Here is a 13,959-nt window from a genome sequence, read left to right on the forward strand (position 1 = left end):
GGAGCTCAGCTGTTTACAGTCTGCATTATCCCAAGCCAGCAACAGGGAACAGAACTGAACTCAGGTCTTGTAAGGCACCAGCAAATTAACTTCCCACTGAATCTTTTTTTCTTCTGTGCTTATAGCAAGGTTCCCCTCTAATGACACAATGCAAATCATCCATTGATAGCATCAGTAGAGAGATCTGATACTTTGTTCCACTAATCCTCTTTCCCTCTCTAGTAGAAAAGGCAACAGGCTGCATAAGAACAGGTATTACTAGGGTCCAACAATAACTCAGGTGATTGCTAAATAGCAGTGCATGTTAAACTATACTGAGGTTAGAGAGAACCAGCAAAAGAAGCAATTCCAAGACAGGGAAATGATAAAGCTTTTAGTCTTCTTTTTTTTTTTTTTTTTTTTTTTTTTTTTTTTTTTTTCCCCTTGCATACCTGCAGTGCTGCAGAAAGTGCATGCAGGGAAGGAGACGAAAATCATAAACCTAGTTCTATCTAAGTGTATTCAGAGGATATACATGATATTTCACTCGTGGTTCTGCTTTCTTCTTTGTTTGGAGTATGAATGCAAGAAATGGGTAAATTAGAGTTTAAAATGTCTGGCACTATTTGCTAAAGTAAACTTACATCCTAAATTGTCACTGGGAAATGTACACTTCTTTTTGCTGTTGTTTTGATTTAGCTGTCACAAGAGTCATGTTTAAATACAGCCTTTTCTGCCTCATGGCTGAGTCTCTTTGTGTGCATTTCCTCAGCGTTACTTACTTTACTTTGAAGGTGGGCTGAACATAGAAATCTGACGAAAGAGTGGGCTGTGCCCTTGATCGGAGGGAGCTCTTACGTTCTTCTGAATGACTACATTTGCTAGTGCAGTACACAGCAGCAGCAACAGTGTGGTGCTCTGGGTCTCCAGCTCTGCCTGGCAGACAAATCTCCAGCTCACTGAACATCTATCTGCAAGACAAATTTTTCATGTTCTTCTGTAAATGAATGCTGCCTAACTGCACCAGGAAAATGGGCACAGGGGATTATCTCTGCATTGCTATGAGTGGAGGGGCACCTTGGGGCTTTAGATTGCAAGGTGGCAAGGAGCAAAAGCAGCCTTTGCAAATCGCCAAGGTAGGATCATGAGAGAAAGATGTTATCAGTGTTTTGTGAACATGAATGAAGAGAATTGTTTGTTTAAATACATACTGCTTCCAGTGTAATGGTTGGTGTGGATCTTATCGTGATGCTTGTTTGAATTTGCTAACGTCTTTTGCAGAGATTCTACAGGTGCTGATTATGTTTGTTTCAATAAAAAGGAATGATTACTTTTCATAGCTTGCAAGTATTGCAAACATTTTCTTAAATGTTAAAGGCTTGAAACTGTGAAATGATGTATGCCTTCCAGCTTCTGTTTGATTGTCTGTATGTTTTTGAATGCACTCAGTATATCACAAAACTGAATCTCATATTAGGAAATGCTGTTTCAGTCATCTATTTATGATACTTTTTCTACTCTAGGCATAGAATAAATACAGCTTTATCATGAGAAAATGTTCTTACTATTTTGGGAATCCTGGAAAGCATTACACTGAGTTATCTCTGGTTTTGGAAAGTTATCCAGTCTTAGAAGCAGCTTTAATAGATGCCAAACATTCCCTCTTGTATTTCATGAGCAAAACTGAAAATTACTGAACACTTCCTAAATTATCTTCATGTATAAAATGGGATCAAAATAGACAGTAGAAATCCAGAATAAATAAAAAACAAGAATTGGTAACCCCAAGTTGCAAAAATAATAGTTAAAGAGTAGTTTTGTTAAAAATCAGTGCTCACTCCATTGCAACAGCTTCTCCACTGGTGCAACAATGAAGATTTGTCATGGTTATTAAGGCTTATATAACTATATGGAGCTGCACTCTGCTTTCCCTAGAAAAGAGGGACAAATTTTGTCCAGGGCTCTGAGGTCAGCAAAATACTACTCACTGAAATGCTACTGGGACTGATCAACATACAATGAATTCTGCCTTGTTAAATTGAGGGAGAGAGATTAAAATGTATCTTATCACCTTTTAGTATCTTGGTAATCCAGTACATTGAGTGTTGAGTTTTTTGTACTTTGATAGAGTATTTTAGATCAGTAGTTTAGCTGTTTCTTAAGCTGTCAATATATTTATTAATTAGTTAAATTTCATTTACTGGATCAGTTAACTTTTTAAAAAATAGCAGAAACAGTAAGTCTACCTCATTTTATAAAGTAAGGTCCTTCTAGTTCCTCTGTCAAGAAAAGAACATCTTTCACTATTATTTTCGATGAGTTCCAGCCCATAATATTAATCATATTCAGTAACAGAGCTATGATTTACTGAGTGTATGTATCGGTTTTCTCATTACTGTTGTTTTCTGTTTGTTTTTATATTTTGCAGAACTTGAACATGTTTAAATTTTTTTCCTACCGATAGGCAACTGTTGCTTTGCAAGTAAAGCTACTGATAATAGATGGCAGTGGAATCCTGCCATCTAGTGAAAACTTGTAGCTAGAACTTAAAAAAATGTAAGTAACAGTAAAAGACGAGTGGCCTTGATTACATAAAACCAAAAGTAAAAAGCACAGTAGTTTGAACACAAGATTCTGATTAAGCTTTAGTTTTCATGATAAAAATAGGCTATACAATTTTCTTTTTTCATATTCACATCCTAGACCGTGACACTTATATCTGGGTTCCGTTTTACCACTAAGATCAGGGACTTGAGAACTAGACACATGGTAACAGTTGTGCCTTACTTCTCATGGGAAAATCCACTAGTAAAATATATCTAAATTTAGAAAAATAACAGTATTTTTAGAAAAAAATAAAAGAAGCATGAGTTTGTTTTCTTGCAAATGAACCCAATCAAAAGGCCACGTAATACAATACTTCAGAACACCCCCTGTAAGAGTACATGCGTATCAGCATATATGTGTTATAAGCATGGTGGATTGGGTGCTTTCTGAGTTCCAGATCATTCATTTCTCCCCGCTCAAGAGTTGGTCAGGATCAGTGAGATCTGAAAATTGACACTAGCATCTGGCTGAAAACCTGAAATTTAAGAGTTGACAGGCCACAGCTTTCTTTGGGACTCACTCTGTCGGCAGGCTCCACCGACCCCCCCGGGAGCTGGGGCTCTCTCAGGGCTGCGCAGGCATGGGTCCCCGGGTCAGCCACCACCAGCAGGTTGAGGCACAGTGAGTTGGGGGGTCTGCAGCTACACTGTGTGTGACCCTTTTGGGGGAGAGACAATGTTTTCAGCTTTTATTCTATCATCTGTGAAAACTCAGTCTAATAACTCATGAAACAAAAAAGAATTACACAACTAGTGCATAGTAATTTTCCTGCTGTCTCCAAAATCCAAAGGTTGTGTTTCCTAAACACAATAAAAAATTGTTTGATTTTTTCAGTTCAAGGTTCAGTTTCTCCACTGGAGCTCCATGGAACCAGTGGGTCATAGCCAGTTTACACCAACCAAGATTTTGGCAGAAGTGTGTATTTCTGGTTTTGGTGTCTCGACTCACAGGAGCTGGGAAAGCTGCAGCGGGTTGCTTGCCTGGTTGCCGACACAACCTGACCACGTATACCCCTGGGCTGCTGCAAAGGGAAGTGTACTCAGGCCTGTGTCATAAGCGGAGCTGTGGCTGTGATACAGATCTAAAGGGAACGGGATGTGAAATGGAGGGAAATGAGATAATCCATGAAAATGTGGCAGGATAAAAAAATTCCAAATTCACACCTATCTACCCTTTTGATAAAGGAAACATACCGTTTTTAAAGCTAATGGAATAAGTCACTGCAGTTCACTGCCAGAAGCAACTTTTACCAGTTTGTTTTATGCCTTTTAAATATTGTTTTATTACATTTATAAAAAAATATGTAAACCCTCCCCCCATTGTTTATTGCCTAGCTCTTAAAGCATATATGCAACTAGCATTCTGCTAAAATCAATAAGTTTTGCCTGTAGTATAAAGTATTGTCTTCCATTATCTTGCAAAGTGTTAACAGAGAGATAGTGGACATCGAATAGTAAATTTTCATCAGCAAACAATTTTACAAACATTAAATTAGATTCAAGACATTTGAGTAATTTGTCAGATGTGAGATTGCTACAAATGGATTTTTTTTAAAGTATCACAAAGTATCATTTTGTTTGTCCATTTTTAACTCTTATTCAAAACATAAATTTTGAAAATATTTGACTTGTTTTCTGTAGAGGCATACAAACACCCCTCCTCCTCCCAGTCCTGGCTCCATACATCAACTTATTTTATTATGTCCACTGATGCTGTAAATGCTTCATAAAATTTTATTTTCAGTTAAAAAGAATTTGCATATTCTCTATACTGTCAACATATATCATAATGACTTTAAAAAAATCTAGTTTAAATACTGTGTCAGAAGACATATTGTGCTAAGAAGGATACCTAATAAATGAATGTTATTTAAAAAAAAAGATAATCAGGTGTATAAAGATAAGGAAGACAGTGGTTATATCAGTTGTGCTGTGTATGCACCAAGACGCTAAACCATGTCAGTATTGCACTGTAGGATAGCTTTCCCAAAGCAGGAGACAGTTGGGAAATCTCAGTACAACAGTGACCCTAGATGGCTAAGAATTCAAGATATATAAGAGCAAAGGGACATGTGATGTCCTTTCTGTTTCCACTGTGAGATATATGAAATAATAGGGTTTTTATAAATATAATAGAAATTTTTTTCTTGTAAATTTCTTTGCAGTTTTTAATTTAAGATACATAAAAACTGTATGTACAGAATCATGGATGATTTTCTGGACTAGCATTTGAAAGAAAGTCCTGTGAGTTTTCTGCTAATACTTAACAATACCAGCTATGTTATATGTAATGAAGCTGTATCCTTTAAAAAGCATCTCTTTTGCAACAGGTAATTTACTGGAGTTGTCCTATAGATGATTTAGATTTATAATTTAACCATGATCTAACTCCATCAAATTATCTGGTTGCAACAGAGGTACGTTATTCTCAGCATATTTGTAACCTACACCAAACAGCAATTTGATGAACTCATTGTTTGTATCTGTCAAAGTCTTGCTAATTTAAGTTTGGGAACTTAACTGAATAGTTCTAGTATTCAAGGGTGGTAAGTTTCATGACTCAGACCTCTAAGCACTTCAAAGGAAATTCAGTCCTCTTTTTCCTAGCTGTACCCTAAAAGTAAAAATGAACAGATCCTTAAAACCATGTTGTAGGTTTGCATGCTCAAACTAATGTTATTGAGACAAGCTGCCTCAATACTGAGTTGCCACTTGTTACTGAATCCAGATCGTGTCAGTTCCAGAAGCACTCTGGTCTATACGTAGTGTATAAAGAGATATTTATATATATATACACCTCAGCAAGAAAGATATCTTCAAATGGGGTCATGTTGTCCTAATTTATGTCTATGACAGCATTCATCCTGAACTCCCTGATTCACCAGCAGCAGAACAACATGTAGTTGCATATGGACAAACACACAGCATTTTTTTTTTTAAAAGTGCTGACAGATTTTATGTACTTTTTCAGCAACTTTTTTCCACTACATTTTTAGAAAAATAAAATAGTAACATTTCTCTTCCTTTAATTTCTACCATGCCAGTTTGCCAATGCATAACTACAATTATAATGCCTATCCTCAAAAATGTCAAGTTATTTGAAAGAACTTAATGGATATTTTGAAACTCTTACCAATCTGATTTTGCACCCTGAAAATTTTTGCTCTACTATGGACATTTTCCTATGTCCAAACATGCCAAATAACATGCAATTTTCCATTGTCTTGTAAAAGTTAACTACAGTTCTAATTAATCCTGTGAAATAATTGGATAATTCAGGGCTCAAATCCAACAGCCTCAACTAGGCTTCATGCAAAGCTTATACAGTTTGTGACTATTTTGCCAATTTCTGAAATAGACTTTGCTGCTGCTGCACAAATAGTAGTTTTACCTTTGGCTCAGTAATGGCATGTGACAACTGGCTGCCTGGTCATTTTAGACTTGTGCACTTGTCCATCAAAACGCTCAGATTTCAACTCAAGTCTCAGTTTCATCATTTTGGATTCATTGGAACCTGAAACTGAAAGTGAAACTCAAAGACTTGGGAACAACCTGAACCAACAGTGGGAAAAGTTGATGTCTGAATATGATTACTTAATGCTGGATGCATACAGAGGTGAGCTATGTGGTAGTTTTGACTTTTTCCCGGCATTTATCCAAAATACTTGATACATGCAAAACAACCCCAAGTGGCTTTCATCAAACTGACCTCTACACTTAGTCTAGTAGAAAAAAAATAAAGGATAAGACATGGTAGCAGTCATGCATTTGATCCTGAGGTAAGGCAAAGCATGTCACTGTCACATATATGAGAGGTGTGTTAGCACACAGTTGGTCCATCCATTAAAGTACATCAAAGCTGCTGGATTTAAGGAAACTTTTCAAAGTTCCTGTCATTCTCTTACATTGTCGCCATTGGCAAATGCTCACACTTCCAGGCAGAAAAACTAGGTTAGTAAAAGCTGAGATTCTGGTCACTACACTCTAGTTGAGACATGATAAATACAGCTGTTATATCTGTGCTCCTAGCTCATTGCAGTGCTAAGTCATGCAGATGAGTATAAACCATCAGTTGCTGAAGTAGTGGGTTTTTGCTCCCCTGCTTGCCTCTGCACTGATGGCCTAGGAGCACCATCCTCCTAGTAAGATGAAGGGACTGTTATGTGTTTCAGATCATCTCCAGATGACATTAAAAGTCATCCTGGAGTTGGTGCTTTGGTGCCATCTGCTTTTGAAAATACACTCGTTAATGCAGAGTCAAGTAGAATCTTACTATGAGCTACTGTGTTTGAAATTAAGATGCTCAGCATGCCGTGTAAAGGCTCAGTACTGAGTTAACATGACCCTGTTGATGCTTCCTTATTTGTATCAATTGACATTTTGAACAGAATTTGAATACAACTTTATGCATTAGCAGTAGACAGAACAAGCCATGTTTAAAACATGCTAGTTGAACTTTGGCAGCAAAGGAGTAGAGTTTAGAGTTAACCTACATGATTTTAAACACAACTTGCCTTACTTGGACTGCATTTAAAACTGTTTGTTTAAATTTGCTAGCTAATACATTTCCAAACATAGTTTGTTTTTGCAGCCTGGACAAACTCTTATTCTCAAATTCACTCTTCAGACCATCTGACACAGCCTGTATTTACTGATATTTGGAAAACCCTGTAAGGCATATCTACATATTCTTTCACATAGGAGTTACGTGGAAAACTGTGGTTTTATTTACCTTTTCTGGAGAGGATTTTGACTCCATCATGAGCCTTGACCCATTTGATAATCAATAAATTTTTGCACATGTTTAGATGACATAGTGTAGTTCTATTTAAGTAGATGACAAAACTTCCATTGGCAACTGGGAAGAAGCTGGGCTTTATAGAGGTTAGGTTAATTTATTTTGCAAATCAAAGGAACAAAGCAAAGTTCCCAAAATCTAACTAAAATAGACCACTGATAAATAACTCTGTTCCTGAAAATCTGCCATTGCTAGTTAGAAAATTGAGGAAAAAAATTCATAGACCTTTACCAGCAAAATTTTATATGTACTTCCAAAGGTTAGGGGTCTGCATTTTCTAGTTTCAAACTTTTGCATTTCAGCTATTGTGCCAGTGGAAATGTTTAGTACTAAAGTCCCATCTAGGTGTTTAAAAACTGCAGGCTGAACTAGCAAATGATTGTATACCCTGTTTTGCATATACAGAACTACATACCAAGCTGGTTTTGGCATGCTTTCCACAGTATTTAGGCAAATACAGGCATGCTTTGGATACATGGTAGTATTAATTTGTGCTTGTTTCCAATATATATTTTTCCAAGTCTCATGCTAGGAGAGTTTTCAATGGAATAGAATGAACAACATAATTCACACTGATTTAAACTAAACAAACTAAAAAACCCAAACTGTATTCCTACTAAATTAGATTAGCTGCTTTGTATAGAACTTTGCTTCATTTTTTAGTTTCTTTTCTGGAAACATTTAAAATACACTGCATGACATTATTATATTTCATTGTTCTGCCATTGCATTCTTATTGTGAATGTGAATATAATAGTAAGACTTTTGGCCAAGTTCACATTAAAATATCACAACAGGAAATGTTGTTTACAAAGCCCTTTAGGATTGTGTCAAATCGTTTGAGAAGATACAGCTAGCAATTTATGCGTATCATGGAAGGGCTTTCTTCCAAACACAGAACTCAGTGTTCTTCATATTTACAGCAGAAATATTTAGAGCAGTTACTTTAAGGAACCATATATCATGGGTTAAATGCTTAGCACTCTATAAAATGAGACTGATTTGCAGAGACAGCTTCAACTTTAAGAGGGACAATTCTGTGCATGGAATTAACTGTGGACAAAACTGATAACATTTAGATTGCAAGCAGTACTTATGAGCACTGTTTGTTGGCTGGAATGAAACTGGCAGTAAAAAAAACCCCTGGATATCAGCTTGAAGGTTTTAAATTTCAGACCTAATGTATACAAGTTACACAGTGGATTTCTTTTTCCTTTTCTGTAATTTTTCCCATCTGTCCCATTTCATTAGAATCTGTAGTCCATAGTCAGTGTGGATGTTAGTATGAGACTAATGCACGTTTAGACAGAAACACCTCAGCGTGCACCAAAATCAAAGTGCTGTTTTTTGGTTACCTGCCAATACAACATGGTGTTGAGCATGAAAGCCAAAAATCTTCAAAACACCTCAGCACCTTGCTCTCAGCGGGATGTTAAGAACAGTGAAGATGTGACTGCTTTATTTGTTGCTTATGTGGAAGGTAAATTATAACAAAAACCTAGCTCTAAGCTTGCCAGAGCCAATGGGTTTACACCCTGAGCTGTCTATCATGTGCTGTAGTCCTAGGCACAGCACAGAATCTTCTTTTCTTGTTTAGCAGGGAAACAGTGCCTACAGGCCTTCTTTCTATTTCCACAGAAATGTATTTTGAATCCTTTAGGTTTCCTTCTTTGATATCTCCTTACTCCATCTGGAATGGGGCACCAAATACACAGGTAACGTTTTGCTTCAAAAGAGTTATGTCATCCTGGACTGAGTAGCTGTAGAATCATTATTGTATAAACTTGCCGTTTTGTAAGTATATTTTAGAAATATGGTCCCATTTAGGAAGCTGGATGTTTTGTTTTTGTAGGCATGTTTTATATTACAATTCATTAGCAGATGAACTGGTGATGGGTCAAAACTATGAAGAAAGTAGATAAGCTATGGTTTTCTATACTGCTGGTTTCATTTGATATGTTCTCTATAGCACAAACATGCCATGTACAGCATAAATTGCTACAATATTGAATTTCAAGCAAATTTCTAAAATAAAAATAATGCAAGACAATCATATGTCCATTGTGGCACTTTACAGTAACAGAAAGAAAAATAAATGGAATGACAGGGGAACATAATTTAATAAGACCAGATTTCCCCTTCCCCCTACTCTCTGCCTAATACAAGGAGTATCAGGAACTTCTTGTTGTCTGCAGGCAAAGGTGGCAAAGCTGAATCTTTGTCTTAAAAACCTAACAAACAGTTGAAATTGCTATAAAGGAAGCCTTAACAAAGGAGTTACATTTTTTCCCATGAACTAATGGGAGCTTTGCCATTGACTTCAAAGGGCAAAGGACTGGGCCTTAGCATGTATAACATAGTGCAGTTATTTAATTAGAAGCAGATATCATGAATAAAAATCCTCATTGGGAAGGGTGTAGCAGTTTTTGCTAGGGATCTACGTACTATAATCTTCTGCTAGACACAGAATTAATTCCCTTTAAAGGAACAAAACCCTCCTTAGACTTTGGGGTATTCTGATAACACTATTGAATAATGTAACTTTTTTCAAGTTATTTGGTAATTGTACATTTTATTTCCAAGCTGTCTTGGAAGTCTTTGTAAGGATAAGGATACTCATTTGAGTTGAAGACATTTCAGTTTGCATATTTATAAGAAAGTTAAATGATTTCTAATAGTAGGTACTAGACTGACATTACTAGAATCTAGAGGCCATTTATTAAAGGACCAATAATATATCAGTGTAAGCTAAGGACAAAATTTAGACTGTGGACATACCTCTCAGTTGCAAATGTTTACTGGTTGAAAGGACTACTTGTAACTGCCCTCTTGCTTTCTTCAACTCTGGAAATAGACAGGTTTGTGTTGGTTGAAATAAGCTGGTATTTCTTAACAATTCAGATACCAGGGCTTTGCTAACTCACCTCATTTTGCCTGAGAGCTTGGGGAACAATCATATGAGCAGCTCATCTTTAACATTTGAAGCGTAGAAACCTTCTGGTTAGGATAGGGAGGAGGAAAGAGAGAGGAGTGCCAAGCAGCTGTGGGTGGCAACCTTTTCAGCAAGCATAGCTGTGGCTGGTCAAGTCAGACAGTAACTCCTTGTGTTGGCACACCCATCTTGTACATGCATCTTCAACAGTTTAACTGACATCACTTTAGAAAGGCTCTAAGGCTCCTGCAAAAGACCTGTTTTTCTTCCAGAATAAAAGCATCTACATGGAGAATTGTGCAAAGGTAATTATAATGGTTGTCTATACCTGTATAATATCAGGTGTTTCCAAGAGGTACTGCAATCAAGGGCAATCATGTCACAAGTTTTATTAGCTTTACTCAACCACCACCACTAGTGCTCCTGAAGAGAGCATCTCCATTTATCTCTCTAAATCCTTGTCTTCTCTGCCGGAAACTCTTGCTCTGCTTTCTCTTGCCATTCTCTCAGTAGTACTTTTATTTAAATATGTAAGTACAGCTACTTATAAACATCACTTTCAGTGAATTCACTGAAAATTGTGGGCAAACAATGCCTCAGATTTCAAACCTTCTTACTTGGTTAGAATAGTGCCCATCACTTCCAATGAACTTCCTTTGGATTGAAAGAAATACAGGAAACTCTGCTTTGCATAAACTTTCATCACAGAAACCTCTGAACTACTAGAGCTTAACAGATGTGGCTGGAATAGACTGATCAGCATTTTGTTCAACAAATTACATTTCCCTATTTTGCAGAGATCACTTCAAAGACTGGCTGCCATAAGCCACTGGTTTAATTACAGAGGGTGCATATGGAAATAATCTGAAAGGGATAAATAGCTTTATATATTATCATATATTCATAATGATCTTTCTGCACGCTGAAATAGTACTTGTGGAATGGATAGCGTAAGACCTGCTTATAAAATTCTTCAAATTAGAAAAAAAACTATCACTAAACATGGATGTTTTAAGCAAATTCTAACATATAATACTATTTAATATCTAAGATCCTTACAGAGGAGCAGCAGTTTGATATCCTTCACTGAAAAAAAGCCCAAAGTTACAGAATTGTTGGCTTTCCAAAACACTTGATACCTAGGAAATGGTTTCACCTAAATTCTCAGTCAGTGGAATAAGTATGTTATACTGATCAGTATAAAATGAGCCATTTGCAAACTTGGAGGGTTTTGTTACACTGATACATAATAAAATTACATCATCAGTTTATGAAACAAAGTGTTAGTTTTAAAGTGTTATCTCATGTTATCCATACTGTCAGCCAAAGTTAGCCTTTAGATGTGTTGTGCATGTTTAGGACTATCTAAGGGGAAGATACTAGTCATTAAACTGAACTGAAAACCACAACTAGAACACTGTTTCCTTTCAAGCCCCTAAATCTCTTTGCTAAGTGAATTAGGAGTGTGCCTTTATGTCCAGACTGAATAATCACCTTTTTGTGTTACTAACATATTACTGATTATCACTAGATGGTGCTCTTATTCACAATCCCCAAAAACATAGGTAAGTGAATGTAAAGACAGTTACACCTTGGAGAAATTTTGGTTGCTAGCTTTAATGTTTTCTAACTGAAGCTTGTATGTATTATTCAGCTCAGTACCTCCCAGACCAAATAATCTCAAAGTGTAGAATTAATACCTTCAAGATAAATATATATATAAACTAAGTCAAGGATCACATAATATCAAATTAATCAAAATCATAATATCAAATTAGTAATTCCAAATCTTCCTTTCACTTCTACTTATTTTTCCCTGCATACAAATAGAATGTAATCCCCTTAAGGAGCGCTCCACAAATTTGTACTAGGGTTTGATTTGTGGTTTTGTAATATATTTATATACTATATATACTATAATTAGGACACATTTTGATCTTTAAAAAACTAACTAACTAAAAAGGAATATTTCAGAAGGCCTTAAGAACAAGGCAGTCATAATCCTTTAAAGAGAAAACAGAAAAATATTTCTGCACCTATTTTACACCATATTATGAACATTCAGTAGTAATATTACACATAACTGTTGATGTGTAGTGAAATAATAATAAAAAATGAGTATTAAAAAAACATTCTATCAAACCTCAATTTCTTCCAGCCCAATCTGACAGAGAAGACAGGGCTGGGGGCCCTTGAAGATGTAAGATCTCCCAGATCTTGTATCCAATTTGAATTTTGAGCTATATTAAAATTATGTTTTTTCTAAATTCCTCATTATCCTGCTTTTCCTTTCTCTGCCCTCACTTTCAGTCATGTCTTCAGTCTGTAATATTAGCTCTTCTAAAACCAGGTTATTTTAGTAATTTGATGAAGAATAGACTTCTGTGAAGTACACCAAATCCAAGAATGCATCATTGAACCGCTAGGGTGTTGGAAATCTACCTGAGCTTTGCAGCTTGAGCCTATTTTTACTCAAATAGTTAATTTTACTCAACAGATCAGTGAGGTGACATCCAACTCATTTTTCCATGACTTTATTTGAAAGGCCCTGATTCACCTCCTAAATGTGCTACATTTTTAAGTCATTTTCCAGATTACCAGGATAATGTTGCCAGAAGACTTCTGATTTCATGGCACAATTTGTGACTACAAAAAGGATTTGACTTTAGAATCTCTTGTCATTCTATAAAAGGAAAAACTTCCCAAGCTCTCTCAAGTTACAGTTTTCTTCCTCTAAATTTACAGGAACAGTGAAAAACAATACAGTGAATCTAAATGTAGAGAGAGGACCATGAATGCCTCTTTTTCTACAATGGCAAGAATAGTACAAAGGGAACGATAATTAAGCCTGAGGGGATAGTTATCTTTGGAGCCTGTCATTTTTTTCAGTGTTACTCCATGAACAAATGGAGCACTGAATTGTGTGGCCTGAGAACAATGGTGCCCAGCCCCGTACCAGCCTTCTGGGTCATTCACTTGTTGTTTGCTTCCAGGCCTGATTTACATAAGAGGCCTGGAAAAGTTGCAGAGACTGGGAATTAGCACAAATTGATACTGGGTGCTAAGTGACTCAAGCAAAAAATCAGGCTTGAATTCAGGCCTTCTGGAGTCCTGCATCATCCTGCACTGAAGAATTAAACCCTGGCATGCTGTGTCCTGGGATAAAAACAGAGAGGCAAAAATGGGATCATATTTTAGCACAATCTTAGCTGAAACTGAAAAGGGCAGGAAGGAACCTTTCTTCTTATGAAAAATATTTTCTTTTCAGGTGTTCTAGGCAACAGCATGGTAATCAAGCTCACCTAAAATGAGAGCCAAACCAAATCTTTCCCCAAAACCTTTTACTGCTCTAGACCCAAACATTTTTTTAACGGCTGGAAAATATTAATTGTTTCATGCTTATGTGCATGTGTGTTCCATCAAGAACAAGGAACACAATTTATTTCAGTGACTGGATCAATCACGATGGATGTGCACACAGTGACAGTCATAGCTGTAAGAATTACCTATTGCCTCTGTCCTATGCAGTGCCTCTTGCTTGTCTGTTTTCCAACTAAAAAGCTTCTTCTAATAGGTTTCCATCAGATCATTATGAGTAAGCCTTCAAATGAGACCTGTGCTATCTGGCATCAACAGTTTTTAAT

General features: G+C 36.4%; 1 protein-coding gene across 2 annotated transcripts in view; it reads left to right on the top strand.

The window, feature by feature from the left end:
* The first annotated feature begins 822 nt into the window (after nucleotides 1-822).
* The window catches only part of SYNPO2 (synaptopodin 2), a 95,656-nt gene continuing 82,519 nt past the window's right edge, over nucleotides 823-13,959 (top strand). The window contains exon 1 of one of the 2 annotated variants that reach the window (XM_074823565.1): nucleotides 823-1,115. In XM_074823565.1, the coding sequence (XP_074679666.1) occupies nucleotides 987-1,115 (129 nt within the window). In that variant the 5' untranslated portion in view covers nucleotides 823-986. Of the gene's footprint in view, nucleotides 1,116-8,972; nucleotides 9,099-13,959 lie in introns of those variants that run through there. The other variant, XM_074823566.1, reaches the window with a different exon arrangement.

Source organism: Strix aluco, chromosome 4 (assembly GCF_031877795.1).
Source record: "Strix aluco isolate bStrAlu1 chromosome 4, bStrAlu1.hap1, whole genome shotgun sequence".
Lineage (NCBI taxonomy): Eukaryota > Metazoa > Chordata > Aves > Strigiformes > Strigidae > Strix > Strix aluco.